The sequence below is a fragment of the Cervus elaphus genome, chromosome 5 (genome assembly GCF_910594005.1).
Source record: "Cervus elaphus chromosome 5, mCerEla1.1, whole genome shotgun sequence".
Taxonomy (NCBI): domain Eukaryota; kingdom Metazoa; phylum Chordata; class Mammalia; order Artiodactyla; family Cervidae; genus Cervus; species Cervus elaphus.
This window is the reverse complement of record NC_057819.1, coordinates 960839-981725: the sequence shown is the minus strand read 5'-3', so window position 1 is coordinate 981725 and position 20887 is coordinate 960839. Positions and strand designations below refer to the sequence as shown.

Below are 20887 nucleotides of genomic sequence, written 5' to 3'. Positions count from 1 at the left end.
CCACCCTCCTGCTCTGATCTAGCTGAATACAGTGGGTACAAACTTAAAGCCTAACTGCACTGTCTTCTGCACTCAAAAACACTTCACTTCGCAAAGGCTCACCTGTAGGTCAGATTCAATGAGAAAGATGCCCAACGCGATCACCGCGTCTCTCCGTCTCTCGTCCAGCTGGAAGATCCCATGGAAATCTACTGGGCACATACAAAGCAGCTTTTGGACCTAGAAAAGGAGACAAAAAACCATGGATTAAAAATACATAAACCCAATTTCAGAATGGACCAGTACTGAAAAGACCTGTGAGTCTCTACAACTAACAGGTCACTTTCCCCCAATCTGAGGATGACAGCAAGCACACCTCCAGCCTCTGAAATGACGGCGCACATGCCCTCTGAGGACCTGGGCTGAGCGCTGAGCGGCCGTGCCTGCGGCAGTGATGCACGATGGCCGAGGTCCGCCCCCGGTGTCGGGGCAGCCTGGCTCCCTGCTGCCCAGGGCTGCCCGTGAGCAGGTGACAGAGCCGCGGGCATCCCACCTCCACCCGAGGCGCTTTAAACTCCAAGCTGTGTACAGCGCTTGGGACGGGACGGGGCACACGGCAGATACTCAGCAAACAGTACCCGCCGCTGCTGGACGTGCCCTGGTGGCAGGTGGAGGGCAGCGGGTGCACAGTCAGCAGTTAACGGAGCAGATGAAAACACTGGGGGACTGTCAGCACAGACCAACAGGAAGGGTCATCAAAGAACCAAAAATCGGGATTCAGTATGAGAAGGAAAATAGGGGACGCCAATCCTGAAAATCTCTGCAGAGGAAGCTCTGAAGGCGCACCAGGAGGCCCTAACGTTGCAACCCATGGATGTGATGAGAAGCCCTCACTGATGTTCACAGGGTCTGCCAGGACATTTTACGGGCAAAGGAAACTGAACCCAGTGCTTGGCGTTTGCCCTGAAAATGCATCAGTCAATTACCACTGACGGCTTTTTATAGAAAGTAGTTTTGCTCCCTTAAGATTTTAAAAGGGGACAAATTGAAACTGGCAAGTTCAGTTCAGTTGCTCAGTCGTGTCTGACTCTCTGTGACCCCGTGAACCACAGCACGCCAGGCCTCCCTGTCCATCACCAACTCCCAGAGTCCACCCAAACCCATGTCCATCGAGTCGGTGATGCCATCGAACCATCTCATCCTCTGTCGTCCTCTTCTCCTCCTGCCCTCAATCTTTCCCAGCATCAGGGTCTTTTCCAATGAGTCAGCTCTTCGCATCAGGTGGCCAAAGTATTGGAGTTTCAGCTTCAGCATCAGTCCTTCCAATGAACACCCAGGACTGATCTCCTTTAGGATGGACTGGTTGGATCTCCTTGCAGTCCAAGGGACTCTCAAGAGTCTTCTCCAACACCACAGTTCAGAAGCACCAATTCTTCGGCGCTCGGCTTGCTTTATGGACACTGGCAAAAATTATGTAAAATGCTTTCACCCCAGTGTTGTGTTTACTAACTGAAGATCTGAAACAATCTAAAACACTATAAGAATATCATGATCAACCATTTGATCAAATATTAGGTTAAACCCTATAAAACTGCTGATACGCAAACGCCTTTGATCTACAAAAACAATGCTTTTGTAAAATTTAACCTAATACCACAGACATTAACAATGGCATTTTTGTTATCAATACGCAATGGCACGGAACAATGCTCTAAATGTTCTAGAAGCTCACGGAAGGGAAGATCTGAATTATATACAGAAAAAGTGCGGGAAGAAAATATATCAAGGGATTCCTTGGCAGTCCATTGGTTAGAACTCTGCGCTTTCACTGCTAGGGCCCGGGTTCAATCCCTGGTCCGGGAACTAAGATTCTGAAAGCTGCACGCTGGGGTCAGAAACAAAAATCAGCGTCAATACTTCTGAAAGACAGGCTAACTAGAGGTGTTACGTTTCTTCATTTTTTTATATAGTTGCCAAAATATGTTCTAAAGGAAAACAGTCCTTGTGTAATCAGGAAGCACGTCCAGGAGGTTAAAATTAAAATACACACAAGAGGGGAATCTGCCCTGTGTGAGTAAACGCTCAGGCAGAAGAGCCCCCGCGACGGGCAGCAAGGGAGGGAGCCACGGAGGCCCAGAGCTGACAGAGCCTTGCGCTGACCCAGGACCTGCCCCACCCAGCACAGCCCGGGGGGGCCGGGGGCTGCAGGGCAGAGCAGGGCTCAGGAGCGCGGCGCCACTGGCCAGGCCTCCTGACCACACATGGAGAGGACCGCACGCCAACGCCGCCGAGCCCGAGCTTCTCAACACCCGCGCTCCCAGCCCGTCCTCTGTCCCCGCAGGCTCCTTGGGGGGCAGGGTAAGGATTGCGGAAGCCGGACGCATGTGGACTTTGGAGTTGGACCCAGAGTCACCGGCGAGTGCGGAGCCTCAGCCTCCCGTCTGCGCGGCGACCCGGCAGGACCAGGCCCTGAAGCACAGTCGTCGCGGGCTCAGCGCCTGCCCCGTGAGGGCGGCTGGGGGCAGCGCGCCTCTGACCCACTGCCCCTCTGCTCAGCGGGCAGTGAACCCTGGACCCAGCCCTGCCCTCACTGCAGGCAGGCGACAAACCAGGAGATGGAGAGGTCGTGTAAGAGGCTGCCTCTCCCTGCAGGGAGTTAGCGGAGAGCCTCTCCTCCTCCTCCTCTGAGAACTTACAGTGGAACGCCACTGGCAGGGTTTTCCTTTTTCACAGAAAGGTACACAAATTCTTTTGAAGACTAGACTGGCGCTGCGTGAGCTTTATGACCCAGGGATCTTTCTGAGGATCTGGGAGCCATCCTCTGGAATGGACACATAGAGGAGGGGTGGCACCCCGCCTTCCCACCCCCCTACACCCATCCCTGGAGGTGGGCAGGAGCCTCACTGCCATGAGCTCCTTGTGCCCCAAGGTGAAGCTACTGCCAGAGTGACGAAATGCCCAACCACATCACCCAGAACTAGACGCCCCCCCAAGTCAGGACGCCTTGGCCGAGCGCCGCAGGGACAAGTCAGCGTGAGAGTGGGTGGACATCAGGCATGTAGGTCACAGCAGAGCTGCAGTCGCAGCGTTTGTTACATGCTGGCCAATGAGACTGTTTTCAAAGTACACAACTTTTGTCACCTGAAACCTCTGGGCATAAGTCTCCTGGAGGAACAAAATCCCCTGAGAACTAAACATTAAGCTCTAAGTATTAGTGGGTTTTTGTTGTTGTTTTGTTAAATCTGCTTTTTAATTGTCACTCTATGTCCTGCCCCCTTGGAGAACACGGAACATAAGTCAGCATTTTCTAAGAGATTCAGAGCTACCTTGATAGACAAAGGTGCCTATGACAATTTTGGCAGGTTAACAAATCAGCTCCCTCAAGCCTCAGCTTTCTCAGGTACAAAAGAACAAGGTGAGAGATTTTTGCAGTGAAATCCTGTGAGCTGAGAACTCCCACCTGCACCCCTGAGGGCACGGCAGGATGTGGACATACCTTCCCGCCATAAAACAGGAGAATGGGCAGATACGTGAAACCAACGGTTTCATACACTGGACTGAGGGCTGGGGAGGGAGGCACCGAGGTGAGCCCTGCGGCTGCCCCGGACTCCTGCCAGAACACGCACCCCAGGCCACAGAGCAGGTCACACTGGTCTCACGAGGCTGCAGAGACAGGAACGGGAAAAGCAGCTGGGGAGCCCGGAGAAAAGGGCACTCAACAGCAAGATGCTCCACAAATCCGAGTCGCTGATGCATGCACTAAGACAGCACAGGATAGGGTCATACCCCGAGAAGTGGGACAAAAATCAGGCAAGGAGCTGGGAGCTGAACAGTTCCCAGGCCCTCGGAGAGCTGGGAGGAGCCTGGGCCCCTTCCAGCCAGAGCAACAAGCCGGCAAAGTGTTCCATGGAGAACCTGCAGGGCCACTCCTTGGATGGGGAGTCAGTGTCCCTGTGGCAAAAGCTATTTCAGATCCGCCCTAAGCAAGTTTAAAACCAGCTCTGCAACAGATGCAGGGAAAGCACCTGAGAAATTCAACACCGTTCTGGATAAAACCCCTCCACAAACTAGGAAGGTGAGGGAGCGTCCTCAGCCTGTTGAGAGCCCACAGCTGGGGCTCCCTGCTGGTTCCATGGTGAAGAATCCGCCTCGCAGTGCAGGCCATGTGGCTTCTATCCCCGGTTAGGCTGCAAGGCAACTACGGCCGTGGGCTCTAGAGCCCCTGCTCTGCAATAAGAGAATGTTCCCGGTGTTCACCGTAAATCAGTTATACCATTTACACCATGTACTTTTCCTTCATGGCACCTGTTAGCATTTCACATGTTTACTTGCAGTTTTTTAATGCTGGTTTGTCTCTCTCCACGGTAAGCCCCATGACAGCAAGACTGTGCCCATTTCTCTGCCTCTCCAGGGCACCCCTCTAGGCCTGGCACAGGGCCTGGCCCTCCACAGGTGCTCCAAGACCCTGTGGGAATGAATGGCGGATGACGCCAGCGTCTTTTGCTTTCACCATGGTGAACCCTCGGGCGGCCCAAATCCCAGCTTCCGGACCAGCTCTGAACAGAGATGCTCAGAAGAGAGGGGCTTCAGCAGCAGAGAGAGTCTCTCAGACTCAGTGAATACATGCAAGTGAGCCTGGAGTGGTTTCGCCTCAAACCTGTATTTATGCAGCAGGGCTTCATGCAACTGAAAGCTGTGCTCTGGCTGGTGTGGTCATGTGCACAAGAGGCCAAGCTCTTTTTCAGGAGAGAAGCAGGTAACAAGAATAAATATGTAAATAAGAAACTAGGAGAACAAGTGCACAAAAACATTTCAGCAACTAAACTCGACGATGGGACCAGCCGCTGGTGGAAGGGACTGGAGGCACCATTTCCAGCGAGTGCAGACAGCAAACACTGCCGGCAGAAGCGAGAATCCGCAGTGAGGAGTCAGAAATAGAACATTTCTGCCCTCTGGGGGAGCGGGCGGTGGTGACGCACACCGCTCCTCAGAGAACCCAGGGCACCAACGAGGCAGCCATAAGCGCTTCCTCGCACAGACGCAGGCCCTCCCCCGGCTCCCCAGGCAGAAGCGGCCTCCATGTCTGGGAGCCCCAGGGAGGTCGCCTGCTCGCCTCTCCGTCTGTCTCCACTCTGCTCTTTTGGCAAATCCTGTTCCCACAGCAGGTTCTCCGCCTCCGCCATCTGAAATGCCCCCTCTCATCAGCCAGAGCTCTTAGCACTTGCAAACCCCATCATCCTCAAGGCTTCCTAGCCGTCCCCATGAAAAACCTCGGCTGAGGGTAAACTCCCAGCAAGTGCCTGCAGCACTTTATTGCTGTCTCAGGGCTCGGTTCACTTTATTACCTCCTATCACATTCTTCACAAACTGACCAAGAGCCACGAGGAAAGAGTTTAGAGCCCACATTAGAAGTTATCTGCTCCTCTCCCCGCCCACAGCCCAGCAAAATACCGAACAGCCAAGTATCTTCCCAGAGGATTTTATTCCAAAGCCACAGGGTTCACCACAGACTCCTCTCTGGACAGACACTGGCCAACCTGGCACCTCGGGCGGCTGCAACCGCAAAGGCAGTTGAGCTCAGGACCATGCGCGCACCTGGGAGACCCAGAGCGCACCCGGCCAGGAGTCAGGACCCCAGCAGCAGGACTGCAGCGTGCAGAGAACGCGGGATTCAAGCTCCCACAGCCCAGAGAACGAGAACACGGCAACATCACACAGTCCGAGCACTTCTGCCTTGTGGGCTGTTTGCTTAACTCACGATATGACAGAGCCAACCACAGTCAAATATTATCTTGGGCTCAGAAGGATAAGCTACACTTTTATGCTTTCTGAGTTGGCAGGGAAACATGCAACAAAACCCAACCCTGTGAAGCTATAGATAAACCAGTACAAGGTGTCTTACCAATGCTATCACAACTACGCAGAACCTTCTGAAAACAGGTGGGCAGTAAACATCAAGACTCATCTATGATGTAACACAAGGACATAATACAGAAGAAGACAAAATGCTAGGTGTACAAACATGCTGTTTCACAAGGAAAAACCAGAAAGTCTAAACAGAGAAATGCCTAAGTATGGTTCATCAATGCAAAAAAAGGATGTGCCACCATCAAAACAATAACCATCGGCTACTTTTGCAAAAACAAACAATAAAGTGCACATGGCTACACATGGTTAAAGACTAAAAAGAGCTTTAGGACATGACAGTGCTGATGGCTTCATGGGCTGGGCTGGGCTGGGCTGGGCCGGGCCCAAATATTCATATATGGACATCCTAATGCCCAGGTACCTAAGGAGATTGCATTTGGACGCAGGTCATGGGAGAGGTGATTAAGTTAAAATCAGGTGATTAGGGAGGGCCAGTCCTACCAATTGGACTGGCTTCCTTCTAAGCAGGGGGGATTAGGACACAGAGAACAGAGGGAGATCACGTGAAGACATATGAGAAGACGGCGGTCTGCGCGCCAGACAGAGAGGCTTCCAGAGAGACCAGCCCTGCTGACACCTTCATCTGGCCTTCCAGCCTCCAAACTGTGAGAAAAGTCACTTCTGGGTGTTTAAGCCACGGTGGGTGGCACTTCGTTATAGCAGCCCCAGCAAACTAATACAGTTAACGTGGCCTAATTACAGGTGAAGATTTTTTTCTTCTTCCAAGTACTTGCTAAAACGTTTCAGAGCTGACTCACCAACATGGGCTCCAGCGACATGAACACCCTCTGCCGAAGCCCATTCTCTCCTCTCCCTCAGTGGTTTTCTCTTAACGCGGCTTCACAAAGGAAAGGGAGCAAGAGGGGAAGACTTTTAGCTTCATGAGGCTGAAGAAATGCCAACTGCAGGACCTTCCCTCCACAGCAGAGCACTCTAAAGGACAGCCTGGACCACCGTGAACTGCAGAGAGCCCCCCGTCCTCAGCTCCTGGCCACACCCTCCCGCCGCGTGCCACCCAGAGCACACCTGCCAGCAGGGAGGGTCTGGTCCGTCCCGAGCGCTGCAGGCCGGGCCCTTTAAATGCCGGGTCAGCTAGCTGAACACCCCGAGATTCTGGCACTCTGAGGAAGAGGCGCAGGGAAGGATCTGAACCCAGCTCCCTGAGGGCGGGAAGAGGGGCGGGAGGGCTGCGCAGGTCTGCCCAGAGCTCCCCACGTTCCGGGCTCGGGGTCTGCTAGTATGGCACAGGCCAGGTGAGAAGAGACAGGAGCGGGTCCCCTGACGTCCAGGGTACAGAGAAGTGTGACACAGGGCACAGGTGGCAGGAGGAGGTGGCACTTGGCAACCCTCTTGAGACAGGCAGGAACCCGGAAAGTGGAGCGAAAAGATGGGCGGGCACATGGAAACCAGAGCTGGATGCGCTGTAGACAGGACTTGCTCTCTTCGTTTCTCTTCTCTCCTCTCTCTCCCAGAGGCAGAGGGCTGGGGCCTGAGTGGGCCTCACAGGAGCCCTTGGAGGTGGGCTGCAACCCTCAGGCTGGGACTACAGTCCTAGAAGCAGCCTAGCAGGAAAAGGTCGAAGCTCAGATAAGAATCTGAGAATAGAGGCCAAGAGCCCTTGGGTCTGGTCACCAGACCCGGGACACAAGAGCACCCAGGGGACACAGAGCAAAGCTGACTTGTTGCTGGTCACCTGAGCAACAAGTCAGGAGCTTCTCATTCACCTGACGTGACGATCAATACACGTTTTCTGGATGAAAGAGCAAACTAAGGAATTAAGGACAAGCAAAACGCACTGTCTCAGGACAGGCCTTGCTTCACCGCCTGTGTGAGGGTGGGTGAGTGGAGTACGTCACCCCTCCCCCCGGGGCACGCCGAGGGACAAAGACAGGGCACGCTGAAGCTGCGTCCCCAACGCGTCCCAGGGCCGCGAGAAGCACGGCAGGCTGCCGAGCACCCGTGTCTGAGCCCAGACGGCGAGTCCAGCTCAGAAAGCAGCCTTCCTTGGGCGGACCCTATCTGTACCAGGTCCCACACAGTCCTCTGCCCTCTCTGGAAAAAAGGAGGAGAGAGAAGTGAAGACAAAGAAATGGGAGGGGAGGGTTTCAACACTCACCTCTCCCTGTAAGTCTCCACTTTCTTAGCCCAGGTGGGTATTCAGAAACTCCTCTACTCTTAAGAACCTCGAGAATCCTTCCCTCAGGAATGCGAAGGGCTTCTCATTCACCATTTCAAGTAGGGGAATGGAGCGATCAGGCACACCGTGCCTGTGAGCAGGGCTGAACAGGAACAGTGATCCGGGGTATAACCGAATCTCAGGATGGTAGAAGAGGACAGAAGGAATTCACAATATCCAATGGAATCAGCCACAAGACCTTTCTCCAGAGAAAGAGGTAGGAAAAAGGCCGCACACACAGGTGTCCTCACGATTAAATGTCACACAGTGAAAGGGTCTCATCAAGTACAGCTAGAGTCTGGAGAAAGCCGTGCAGGGGCTTCCTCTGCGCTCCCTCGTCTGAGGGTGCACCCCAAGCACGCTCCCCTCACAGCAGTAAGCAATGCGGTAACACAGGAGCAAGGTTCGTGCCAAGGTTTTTCCTGGGGGCTGGGCACTTACCACGCCTGCCTAGAAAGTAGGTGCTCAACAGAAACCACGCTGCTTATGTGGAGTCAGACACAGTGAACCATCCTTATCAGCTAGGGAATGAAAGGACAGACAGTTCAAGTACAAAGCTCCCCACACCAGCCAAGGGCCAACTTCCTGAGCAGACCCTTCTGAAGACAGCAGTCCCGGTGGCTTGCTGTTAACTCTTTCCTGCAGTGGTTTGTAAATGAGGCAGAGACACAGAAGGCAGAGTAAGAGATGGTTAGGGAGCCTACCAACCTGAAAGCTACATTATTTAATTGTAACACATTCTGTAATCTTGACAACATCAACCTTAGGGTAAGAGACAAAGCTATTAACAGCAAAGTCACAGTTACAGGAGGTCCCTATGATGGGCGAAGAAGGCTGAAGCAGGAGAGCTAAGCTGAAAGTGCATCTTTCAGTTACTGAGTGGGGAAGCGTGTTGCCTTTGCAAGAGCCCCAGGACACCCTCCTTCAAGATCATCCAATTCGCTGCACCCCCTTCTCCAAGTCCAGCGAGCAAACTTCTGACAGCAGTCTTGGTCCTCCTCCTAGGAAGAGAATGCGCTAACCAGCTGGCACAGATCTGACTTCATGAACCAGTGATGTGGTCCACCAGTCAGGCTCATGAAATGACAACAGGGACCGTTCATTAGGCACCCAGGTCTACGCGAGTCATTCTGCGGATCCTCCCAAGTCTCATCAAGTGTTTTGTATTTTGCAGGAAAAAGCAGAGAACCAGACTGGTGAACTGAGCTGCCCAGAGTCGCACTACCGGAAGTGAATGACACAGGATTAAAATCCAGGTGGTCTTATCTCTACAACCCATATTCTTTCTGTTCGATTACACTCCTTCTCTGACTGAGAAGCCAGGCTGGCATCAGTTTCCCAAGACCCGCTCCCCCTGTGAGTCTGAGAATCTACAGGAGTCAAGGAAGACCCAGGTCACTCTGTCAAAGTGCCTGCAACAGCCCTTTAGCTTCACCCGTCCCCAGAGCCACAAAACCACCCCCAACCGCTCTTCTACTGTTGGATAAGGTTCTTTCCACCCGCCAGGAAGCCGGGGAAGAGTCATGTCATCCCCTTCATCCTCACACCCGGTGGCGGAGGAAAGCTGTCCTTCACTGAGCACCTACGTGGGCCAGACACCTTCTCCTCGAGCTCATCTAACGCTCAAGAACTTCGTGTCACAGATGAGGACACCAGAGGCTCTGAGTGTTGAGGTCACCTGTCCAAGAAAACCTCCAGTAACGCGGTGCAAGGACCTTCCCGTTCGAAAGGTTGCATCTCCGCCACCATCGCAGGCACCCTCGGGGCTTCGTTTCACGTCCTCCCAAGATAAGGAACCCCCGGGCTGAGCTCTGCGGTCCAACACCCTCTTCTCAGCCGGTCTAACGCCCCCTCTTGCCGCAGAGAAAAACATAGCGCAGCGGGTCCACGTCTCAGAGACGCTGCTCCGCCGGCCCTTCACCGCCGAGGGCAACGCGCCGAGAAGCGCCCCTGTCCCGCGGGCGGCACCGCCCCAAGGTCACGGAACATCGCGGCGAGGCGGGGAGCCGCCCGCCGGGGTCACCAGGCAGCCCCGCGCCTCAGCCCGCCCGGATCTCCGGGCCCCGCCCGCGCCCGCCACACAGGCCTCGGACTACCCCCCGCCCCGACCACTCCAGCCGATGCCCCGGCCCGCGCGGCCCCTCACCGCGCTGGCTCCTCACTCACGAGCCCCCGGCGTCTCCGGCCGCCGGGACCCCCTCGGCCTCCCTCAGACCTCCGCCCCGCCTCCCGCGCCGCGGGCCCCTCCTCCTGTCAGCCCGCGCCCCGCAGCCAAGCTACCTTCTCCAGAGATGCCGGTCTCTGCACAGCCAGGGAGCGGGCCAGCGACAGGACAGTGTTGAAGTAGAAACCCCGCGAGGCGCCGGCGCCGGAGCCCGAGCCGAAGCCGCCGCCGCCACCGCTGCCGCCAACGCCGCCGCCTCCCCGGGCCGCGGTCGCCGCCATCATCGCGAAGCGGCGCCGCCCGCCGGCTTCCCGCACTCAGCCCGCGAGCGCCGGGACGCACGGCGCAGGCGCGGCCGCATCCGGCTGCCCCGCCACGTGACCTCTCGGTTGCCGACGCCGGCGGGGCGTGGCCTCGGGCGGATCCACCATCGAGGGGGGAGCCAGGAGCCGCGCGGCCGGCTGATGCGCGGCGCGTGACGGGCGTGAACCTCCCCGCCGCGGGGCACGATGGTCGATTCCGGGGGCGGGGCCTCCGCGCGCCACAGGCGGAAGCAGCTCGCGAGGCTCTTGAGGCAGGCTGGCGGACGCTTCCTCAGGCCTTCGGCGAGGTGGCGGCGGCGGCGTCTTCTTCCCCGCGACTCAAGCGTTCACCTCGCCTCGACCGCACCAGACTCCTCCCGCCCGTCCCGGGCCGAGCGCCGGCGCCATGTCAGCCTACCCACGGAGCTACAACCCGTTCGACGAGGACGCGGAGGACGAGGACGCCCGGCCGGCGCCGTGGTCGGACAGCCGCGACCTCGCGGACGGGCCCGGCGCGCCCACCGACCGGCAGCAGGCCCTGCGGCAGGAGGCTCTGCGCCGGGCCGAGGCCACGGCCGCCAGCACCGGCAGGTCCCTGTCGCTCATGTACGAGTCCGAGAAGATCGGGGTCGCCTCCGCCGAGGTGAGTGCGCTGTCTCCGGCGGTGCGGGAGCTCGCCCGGTCAGCCAGGACGGGTCGTGAGCTCTGGTGACTGGACGGTCGGTAACAGTCTGTCAGCGACGGTAAGAGACGCTGTCTTCACGCCCGTAGGGGCAGTTTGCTCCCGGCGATCTCTGGAGTTTAGTCCGCTGGAGTGTTGTTGTTTTTTCCTACTTGTTGCCGAGAGGCATGTCCACGCTGTCAGGTTCAGGTAAGTAGAGACTCTGGACAGCAGAGCCCGGGTTAGGGACGTGGAGTGTCTGTTCCTTTTACACGTCTCCTGGGCAGAGGCCGGGGCCCGAGGGCTTCAGCCCTTCCTCCTGCGCCTATGGTGTCAAGCATCCGAGGAGATGGGTCTTTGGGTTCTTTCTGGCACCGAGCGCCTCTCCAGCTCGCCGGAAGGGGAGCAGAGGGGTCTTGTCTGCCTGGACGCTGCTGAGTGCCCCAGAGTCCGAGTCGGGTCGAGTCTCCAGGCCCTTAGGTTTCCTTGCCCATCCCAGCCAAGACGTCCTAGCCATACAGGTGCGGTCTGTGACTCTCAGCGGCACCAGCTCACCTGTCCTCCTCCTCCGCATCCATAGGTGGTTTCAGAGGTGTTAGGACCTTGGGTGAGAGCTGTTGTTTCTTAGCCACTGCAGTTCTCGCCCCAGCCCACTAATGAAACGCTGAGATTGGGCCTTATTTTTAAATGTTCTTAAGAATGTAATAACAGAAAAGTTACTGCTATATCAGCTAAAAATAATTAACTTTAAGCATTTGTAGCTCATTGTTTTTCTCACTGCGTCTCTTCATAATTTTCTCTTTTGGCACACTTCCCTCAGAGCTGGTCACTTGCAGTCTCTTAGGATTTTGAGGTCCATCCCAGCATTCTCCCACTGCCACTTCCTGTTGCCATATCCTTAAATGGCCCATCCTGCCTGTCTTTAGCCTCGCTAAGGGAGTTTATCTTGTGTTTGTTGGATTCCTATGTTGGAATCTAAATAGAAGGTGTTGACTTACATTTGGGAGGATTCCCTGAGGTCTTAGGGCCCAGGTGGAAGGGTCGCATGGTTAAAGGGCCCAGGCCCAAGAATGTCAACAGAGAACTGTTTAAAAAGGCCTCTCTGACAACTAAGAACAGGTGAAGTAGGAAGCCAGAGGAACAAGAAGAATACCGAAGCAGAGGAGACCTTGGAATCTGACTTCTATGGCTCAGGTGTAGATGAGAGGAGGAGGGACGTTCCTGAGGGAGAGAGGAGCCAAGTTGCACACTGGCCAGGCCCTGCAGCTCCAGGGCTCCTGAGCAGGGAAGTGCTGCCCAGGAAGCTTCCAGGAAAGGGCCTGGAGGAGGAGCTTGGGACCTGGTGCAGTCAGAGGGAAGGTCGGGAGTGCCAAAAACACAGGGACTGTGGGGACAGGCCCCATGCCACCCCCCAGGGTCCTTCTCTCCAATGATGGGGACCATGAGAGCAACGACAGGGCAGCTCCTCAGGCCGTGAGGCTTGACCTGGCCAAGCCAGGTTTTGTCCAAGAGGTGCAGCGTGATGGGGACTGGGCAGGTGCCAGGCTCTGTCATCATGTTATCACACACTGACACTGCCCAGGGCTGAATCAGTTCTCATTCATCAGCTCTCGGAAGCAGGACTGGTCAGCACCCCCACCCCACCCCATACTCTCCAAGTGTTCTAAATCTCTCTCATCACTCTTTTCTTTTCCTGGGAGGTGGGGTGAGCTCTGTCCCAGCTGATCCAAGTCACCTGATCCACTAACCTCCCGACTCAGATGGGAACCCACCACATACCCAGCACTGAGACATGTCACAACAGGACACAATTTTTGAAGGGTTGAGACTTGACTTTTTTAGGTCAGGAAGGTCATAATTAAGGCCCAGTGTGCCAGCAGCGGGAAAGTCACTCAGGTCACCTCTCAAGGGAGAGCTGCCCTTCTCGTGAGAAACCTGCAGGGGTCACCTCTCAGGGAGGCGATCACCTCGGGTCCTGACCCCAGAGGACTGAGGCAAAGTGGGCCGGCCTGAGGAGCACCGTCCAGAACCACAGAGACTTTGGGCCACCCGGCTCTCTCCTTCACAGGCACGCTTTGTTTCTTCTCTTTTCCTGAGTTTTAATTTCTGTGACAATAATCCAGTCATAGCCTTCAAAGCAGAGGACATGTGGAAGGCTGCAAAGGCTCCTCCCACCCCGCCTCCCCGCTCCCAGCCACTTACTTCTGCCCCTTCTGTGTCCCTGTGGAGGGATTCTATGTGTGAAGATACACTTGTCATCATTTCCCTTTTTTTTCTTTTTTAATTTTAACTTGAGCAGAAGTGTTCTGTATGTGCTAGATGGCACATTGTTTAGCAGGGTGGAGGGCATTTCCCTAGCAACGTGAGACCTGCTGCTTTTCCCACCCTGCCGCCTGTAGAATCTTAGTTCCCCACCAGGGATCAAACCCAGACCCAACAGTGGAAGCACAGGGTCCTAACCACTGAATCGCCAGGGAATTCCCGCACTCTCTGTACTCTGGGCTGTGTCGTGGTCCCTCTAGTGGATGACCTGTGTCTCTGCAGCCAGTCTCCTGATGCCGGGCCTTTGCCTGTTTGTGTCCCATGTGGACACAGTCTTTGTGAGCCCTTTCACCACCCTGGCCAGGGAGACTGCCTGCCCCGCTCTGGCCACTGACGTTTTGTGGGGCCCGGGTCTCAGTTCACGTTGATGGTCTGAGTCCATCAACAAACGTTGGACCAGGGCCTGAGTGGCCAGCATGGTAGCATCGGCAGAAAGGGAGTTGGGGAGAGGCCTGCAGGAGACCATGTGCAGATGTGGAGCTGGGCCACTGAGAGCATCACGGCCAACACCCCGCTGAGAGCATCCTGGCGCAGCCAGCACACCTGCACACAGTCTCCTGCAGGCCCCTCCCCTCGGTGGTGTCTCTCCACACTCGACAGTCATCAAAGCCCCACTGGGCGTTCGACTCAGAGAGGTGGGCCCAGGAGAACACCTTTCTAGTCTGGGAACAGAGGCCATCTCTGCTGTCTGTCTTGGGGGCTCCATGACTTAGAGGACTCCCTCATCCTCTGGGCAGACCCTCCCACTCTCCAGGTGAGGGCGATCCTAACCAGAGGCTCCCCTCCAAGGGAGCCTGGGCTGGTTCTGATGTGGCCAGAGTTCTTCGCACAGGCCTGTCCTGAAGCAGAAGCTGATGGAGAGTGGCAGACAGCTGCTCAGCTGGGTGATTCCCAGTTGGTTTCTGACTGTGGAGGAGGAACTGTGTCGTGCTCAGCTTTCTGCTCCCACACTTGCCAGCATAGTGGCCCTCCATGTAATAGGTACTTCCTAAATAGCTGGCAGGTGAGCAGGTGACCCAGCTCTGGGGGGAGGGATGCAGGAAAAAGGATGACCTGAGCCCTGTGGCTCTGGAGGAAGTAGATCTCTTCTGGATTTATTACTTTGTTGATTTTTTTTTTTTTTAATGCACTATTGATGATCGAGTTGAAAAGTTTTAGGATCAGGGAGGGACTTCCCTGGCGGTCCAGTGGTTAAGACTCCTCACTTCCACTGCAGGGGGCGCGGGCTTGATCCCTGGTGAGGGAACTAAGATCCCGTGTGCAGCGTGGTGCGGCTAAAAGAAAGAAAAGTTCCAGGGTCAAACTTGCTGGCTCCCTAGCCATAAGGAGGCCCCTTGTGTGGCCAGGTTGTCATTGTCCCAGCAGGTCGTACATCACACGCCAGTACCATAGCAGCCGGCCGTGTCTGCTCCTCCTTCCTGGAATGTCCACTCGTGGCCTCCATGGCATCCAGGGGGACCTTGCTTTGCTGGGCAGGTGATGCACTTGGGAAGCCGAGGGGCTGTCTGCTCTCCAGAGGCCATGTTGGGTGTCCTGAAGACCACCCTCAGGTTTAATGTTCCCCTGGAAGGACTTATAGAATCGGCTGAGCTGTTATCCTTGCCACTGTAGTTTGTTACAGCAGAAGGGTGCAGGTCAGCATCACCCAGAGGACAGGCTGGTAGGCAGAGTCTGGGAGAGCCAGCACAGGCTCCATCCGTGCTCTCCCCGAGGAGCTGTGCGCAGCCAGCACTTCCTGGGGCGACGTGCGTCCTCCCCTGGCTCAGCTGCCCACCTGGCCTCTCCAGATGTTGCGCCGTGTGGCTCAAGGCCCCACTGTAACCACGTGGCCTGCACAAACTGTCGGGCTGGCCTGAGGACTCAGGGACGTCAGGTCACTCTTCAGGGTGGTCCAGGGCACAGGGCCAGACAGGGCCTTCCTGGGGAACACGCGGTGTAGGCAGCCAGGCCTGCTGAACTAGCCGCCCATTGCCCCCCCCATCAGCCCCAGCATCCCGCACACAGCAGGGGGCAGCAGCCTGATGCCTATGCCCTGGTGATTCTTAGCCACCTAGGAGGACTGACTCCTGCTTCTGCTGGGACAGAGTCCCGAGTCTGTGTGTGTTCCCCAGTATGCTGGCCAAGGGTTTAGGGAGGGCCTGCCTCTGCGGGTGACAGGGGGCTAAAGGGGGTGCAACACTGGGCCATCTCATCCTCCCCAGGAGCTCGTGCGCCAGCGAGGGGCCTTGGAGCGCACGGAGAAGATGGTGGACAAGATGGAGCAGGACCTGAAGACCAGCCAGAAGCACATCAACTCCATCAAGAGTGTGTTCGGGGGGCTCGTCAATTACTTCAGGTCCAAACCCGCAGAGACCCTGCCTGCGCAGAATGGCATGCTCGCCCCCCAGCCCAGTGGCAGGTGAGCAGGCGCCTGGCCAGCCAGCGAGAAGCAGCAGAAGGGGGTTTGGTGCGAGTGGACAAGGCGTTCAGACCACTTCTTGTGCCTTAAAGGGCCCTAGGGACCCTGAAAGTCACCCACCGGGAGGCATTTGTCCTGAGGCACGTTGAAACAAGTGTTCTGCGCTACTCCTGAGAGTGCGGACCCGACCGCCGTCCAGTCTGCCTACTGTGCATGAATTGGGTCCCTCTAAACTCCTACTCCCAGTGGTTTGAAAGAGAATGTTCATTCTAACCAGTGTCGAGGTGACTTGCTTTCCAGCATTGTTGCTTTAAAAAGCCTTCACGTCAAATTTTCCCATGCCTAATCCAAGTTGCCCATTGATTATCACTTTAAAATTAAAGATTATCTGCTTCAAATTTTGGCTAGAGATATGATAAAATCACATGTGCAATGTTGGCAGACATATAAATGTCAGGTACTCAAACATAAAAGAATTGAGTTTCTGCTAAAACAAGTGATCTGTTGTTTCTATGTCAGATTATTAGCTCTTTTATCATAAAAACAATTTCGCCATGATACAGAAAATCTACACCCTGCCTACTGTAACACAAAACTTTTAGGTTGCTCTGCTTACTCAGTGTTTTCATAGTTGGCATCAGGACATCCAGGCTACCCTGGTTCCTCAGTGGTAAGGAATCTGCCTGCCAATGCAGGTGGTGCCAGAGACGCAGGTTCAGTTCCAGCATTGGGAAGATCCCCTGGAGGAGGAAATGGCAACCCACTCCAGCATTCTTGCCTGGAGAATCCCATGGACAGAGGAGCCTGGCAGGCTGCAGTCAGTGTGGTTGCAAAGAGTCGGAGCGACTGAGCAACTCGACAACGACAATCAGACCGCTCATTTGTAGTTTGGTCAGAGGAGGCGTTTGCCTTTCTCACACGGGCGCTGCTGGGAAGACTGATTGCATCATCACAGGTGGTTCTTCTTTCCTCTGAAAGTTTTCTTTTTCTCTTAACTTTTATCTAAAGGTTGAAAGAGGCCATCAGCTCCAGTAAAGAGCAGGAGGCACAGTACCAGGCCAGCCACCCGAACCTCAGGAAGCTCCAGGACTCAGGTTTTCAGGGACACCTTGGGCCAGGGTGGGGTGGCAGGGCCCAGCGGCTCTCTCGGGGAGCTGGGAGTGGGCATTATTGCAGGGTTTGGCCCCTTCCCCCATGGAGAGAGCGATAAGGAAGTGGGAGCCTGGCCCGAGCAGCTCCCAGCTTTTCCGGCGGAGAAGCACCTTTGCTGAGTAGGCTGTGACCCCCAGGATGCCCTCGACCTAATGTCCAGGCCCCTGGAATATTCTGGGTCATGTGGCAAAGGGGGCAGTGTGGTTGCCAAGTGGCTGGCCTCGTCGAGGGGAGTTGTCCTGGTTTTCCGACTGGACGCAGTGAAATCATAGAGGTTCTTTGCTCGTGGGAAGGGGGCAGAGGAGAGAGTGACGGCCCTCAGGACTGACTTCCCAGGGCTGGGTGGGGCCAGGAGTCATTTCCCCTCCAGAGCCTGCAGGAGCACCGACCCTGCTGACACCTGGGTCTGAGCCCAGGGAGGCCTGGCTTGGACATCCACCGTCCAGAACCGAGCTCGGCTTGTGGTCGTTTGTTGGGGCGGCTAACGCAGCCCATGAGGCCCAGCCACTGGGCGAGGAGTACAGGATGGAAGGTGTTTTGTGTCAGATCGCCCCATTAATGTCAAATGACAGGCCCAGAAACGTCCCTTGTCTCAAGAGGAGCTGAGGCCTCCTGGGGGCTCCTATGCACCCCAGAGAGCCAGGCGTGTCAGACGCAACCAATCTGCAGGGTCTGGCAGAGGAGGGACCAGAGGGCGTCTAGGAGGTGAGAGCCTTGGAGGAAGCGGGTGAACACTCTGCCCCCAAGCAAAGAGAGACCATGAGTCTAGCGAGAGCTGGCCCCCGGAGACAGAGCCTGAGGGCCAGGGCTTTTCCGTGTGTGCTCAGAAGCAGGTTTAGAGAAGGCTTCCTGGGAGCAGACGTGTGTTATTAATATTTCTTCTCCCACAGCCTGCTCGGGTTTGCACGGTGGGCACTCCATTGTACATCGTTACCTGTACTAAGCTCTTTGCTGAGCTTGAGGGCCAGGGTCTGACCAGACCACCCTTACCTGGGGGTCTGTGATCTCAGAAGGGCTGCCCCAAGGAAGCATCACCTTCCCCCACCTTCCTCATCCCCACCCGGCTCTCTCAGTGACCTCAGACCTGACCGCCTTAGGCCTTCCACCGATTGTCCATATTAAGATGAGTTTTATGAGGCGACTCTTCAAGGGTTGTCCGTTAACCATCCTCCCTGTGTCTCTTTATCAACCCAGACTCCGTCCCTGGAGGAGCTTGTTCAGCTCTGAGCTCCGAGGACTACCCACAGAACCCGCATCTTCGCGCCTGTCACCAGAGGATCGACAGCAACCTCGGTGAGCCCAGAGTGCCACCACCTCCGCACTCACCTGTGCCGAGCCCCCGGGGTCTGCCCCCCACCCCACCCCACGGCTGCACGGCTCCCAGACCCTCACCCCTTCTAGGGTCTGCCCGCCTGCCTCCGTCCCCACCTCTGGGCGGTGACAGCAGCAGGGACAGGGCCTGGGCTCTGCCCGCCCCCCTTCACCCGGCCCCACGCCCACCTGCTTTAGTTACCTTTTATCTGTAACTTAGTGAAGAGGCTACAGAGCACCCTCTTCTGTTTCCCCCGCTCTTTCCTGGTGAAAGGGCAGAGAGCAGCTCTGGGTGTGTCCCCCACTCGCTGTACGCGTGCTCACACTTGCACTCCTGTAGGCACACAAATGCACACACTCGCACACATATCTGCAGGCAAACACGTGCACACGCTTGCACATACAGTCACAAAACTCATGAAGGAGCTTTACCTTCACCCGGACAGTCAGTCGGGTCAGGACGCCCCTCCGCGGTTGGCACAGCCGCGGGGACCCCAGGGCCCTCTCTGGCCCCGCCCCGCTCACGGTCAGCGCTCTGTGCCACTCTGCTGACAAAGCCCTTTGTGTGCTCGAGGCCGACCGTGACCTGATGGGCACCTTTCCACTTAAGACGAATTGAGACTGGTTTTTACCACTTTTTGTGACAGAAAGGAAATACCTATTAAAAAGAGGAGTAAAGCCTGAGGTATGTCTCAGACATGCTTCCAGGCGGGGACCTCCTGTGTGCGGCTCTGCATCTGTGCTTGACCCGCCGTCAGGTTTAAACTCAGCTGGAAGTTGTGTGGCCCTGTGTGAATTTCTAGAGGAAACACCATGTCCGTGTACGGACAGTGGGTCTCCTGGTGGGGGTCAGGAGGAGGGGTTTTCCAGCGACCACTTATTGCTTCTTCACTCGCACCAGTGTATGTTGGAACCTGTAACCATTGCCCTGGCACCTGACCATCTCCCAGGAAGAGGGGCCGGTGACCACAGAGGGGCATCTGGGGTGCAGGTCCCGACGCCCTGACTTGGCTCAGGCCTGCGCATACCCTCCTGTCCCACAGATGAGCTGTCCATGGGTCTGGGCCGGCTGAAGGACATCGCGCTGGGAATACAGACGGAGATTGACGAGCAGGACGACATCCTTGACCGCCTCACAAGCAAGGTGGACAAGCTGGACGCCAGCATCACCAGCACCGAGAGGAGAGTGCGGCAGCTCTGAGGCGGTGGCGGACTGCTGGCCCACTGCAGCGAAGGGATTTCACAGGTCTTTTAAACTCCCGAGAAACTTCACTTACTACTTCAAAATGTGATTTAACATGTGTTTGCAGATGTTGTAACAGTGTGGGTTTCGCAAGATTTTGTTTAGAGCACACGGGCCCCCCCTTCCCTCAGGATCCTGACCAGAGAGCTATGGGCCGGGCGGCGGGCAGGCCAGCCAGAGTCTCCACGTGATGTGTGTCCCCCAGGCCGCCCACGGCAGAGCGCCAAGGGCCGCGAGACTCCAGGTTGCAGACGCTCCCCCGCCATGAGCCCATCGTGATGCTCTGAGCCCCAGGAGAGGCCCAGCGGCAAGTTCGGGGTGGAGGGGATGGGCGTCCTCGCTGTTTCATGGACAGACACCACCTCCTCCCCTCCTGTCCCCTGAACTCAGCAGGTGTTTGATTTCAGGAGGAGAAGGGAGTTCAGACCCGCCCTGCTCCCTGTGACGCCTGGAAACACACAGGGAGCAGGTGAGCCTGGGAGCGGGCTCAGGAACAGCTTCGACCCTGGCCCCAGGCTGCGTGGCTGGCCGGCCCCGAGCACACACGGGGCAGCCCCAGAGGTGCTCCGCCGAGCTCCCCGCCCTCGGGTCCCCTGGACCAGGCCCCCACGCAGCAGTGTGACTCCGTGCCTGGGGTCCCCGGCCCGTCCAGGATGCCCACCCTCTCTCCTTGCGCTGCTGGCCACACGCCTTGACTCATCACTTGGTTGTCTGCCCCCCAGTTTTAGGACTGGAATCCGCACAAGACAGGCTGTGCCTAGAAGCATTGGCTTTTTAAAAGCCCAGAGGTTATTCTAACGGGCCTAACATGTTCTCGCTTCTCATTTTATTAAAGAAGAAGAAGAATCATTTAAAAGCACTAATTAAAATTGATTTCTGAACTTAAATGATTTTGTGTTGGTACCTCCAACAAAATAATGGAAGGCACAAGGTCTTTTTAAACACAAATTGTTTAAAATGTTTTGAAGACAGTGAAAGGGACTGATTTTGATAAGACAGTGTTAGGTCAGAAACAGTGCCTTTCATCTTGAAACCTGGCCTGACAGTGACCTTACCGCTTAGGTTCAGTCACATATAAACGAAGCCCCTTAAAGCACACAGACAGACCTGGAGGTCTGCCAGGGGCTGCAGCGAGGCCTCAGCACTTCGTAGTAGTTTCTGTATAAAAGTTCCACCCCTGACGCCCGCCCTTCCTAAAAACACTGGCCACCTCCGAGGGTGACCACCTCTGCAAGTAGACAAGCTGTCATG

At 56.1% G+C, this 20887-nt stretch overlaps 2 protein-coding genes across 2 annotated transcripts in view; one reads left to right on the top strand and one right to left on the bottom strand.

Annotated features, from left to right (window-relative positions):
• The window catches only part of PI4KA (phosphatidylinositol 4-kinase alpha), a 61757-nt gene extending 51156 nt beyond the window's left edge, over nt 1-10601 (bottom strand). Inside the window, exons 1-2 of the mRNA XM_043901104.1 lie at nt 10364-10601; nt 103-219 (exon numbers count right to left, since the gene is read on the bottom strand). Of these exons, the coding sequence (XP_043757039.1) occupies nt 103-219; nt 10364-10531 (285 nt within the window). The 5' untranslated portion in view covers nt 10532-10601. The remainder of the gene's footprint in view (nt 1-102; nt 220-10363) is intronic.
• A 176-nt stretch (nt 10602-10777) lies between these two features.
• On the top strand, nt 10778-20523 carry SNAP29 (synaptosome associated protein 29). Its single transcript, XM_043901108.1, has 5 exons — nt 10778-11192; nt 15734-15930; nt 16939-17024; nt 18277-18375; nt 19437-20523. Exons 1-5 carry the CDS (start codon nt 10956-10958, stop codon nt 19592-19594), a joined length of 777 nt encoding a protein of 258 aa, XP_043757043.1. The 5' UTR covers nt 10778-10955; the 3' UTR covers nt 19595-20523.
• The last annotated feature ends 364 nt before the right edge of the window (nt 20524-20887 follow it).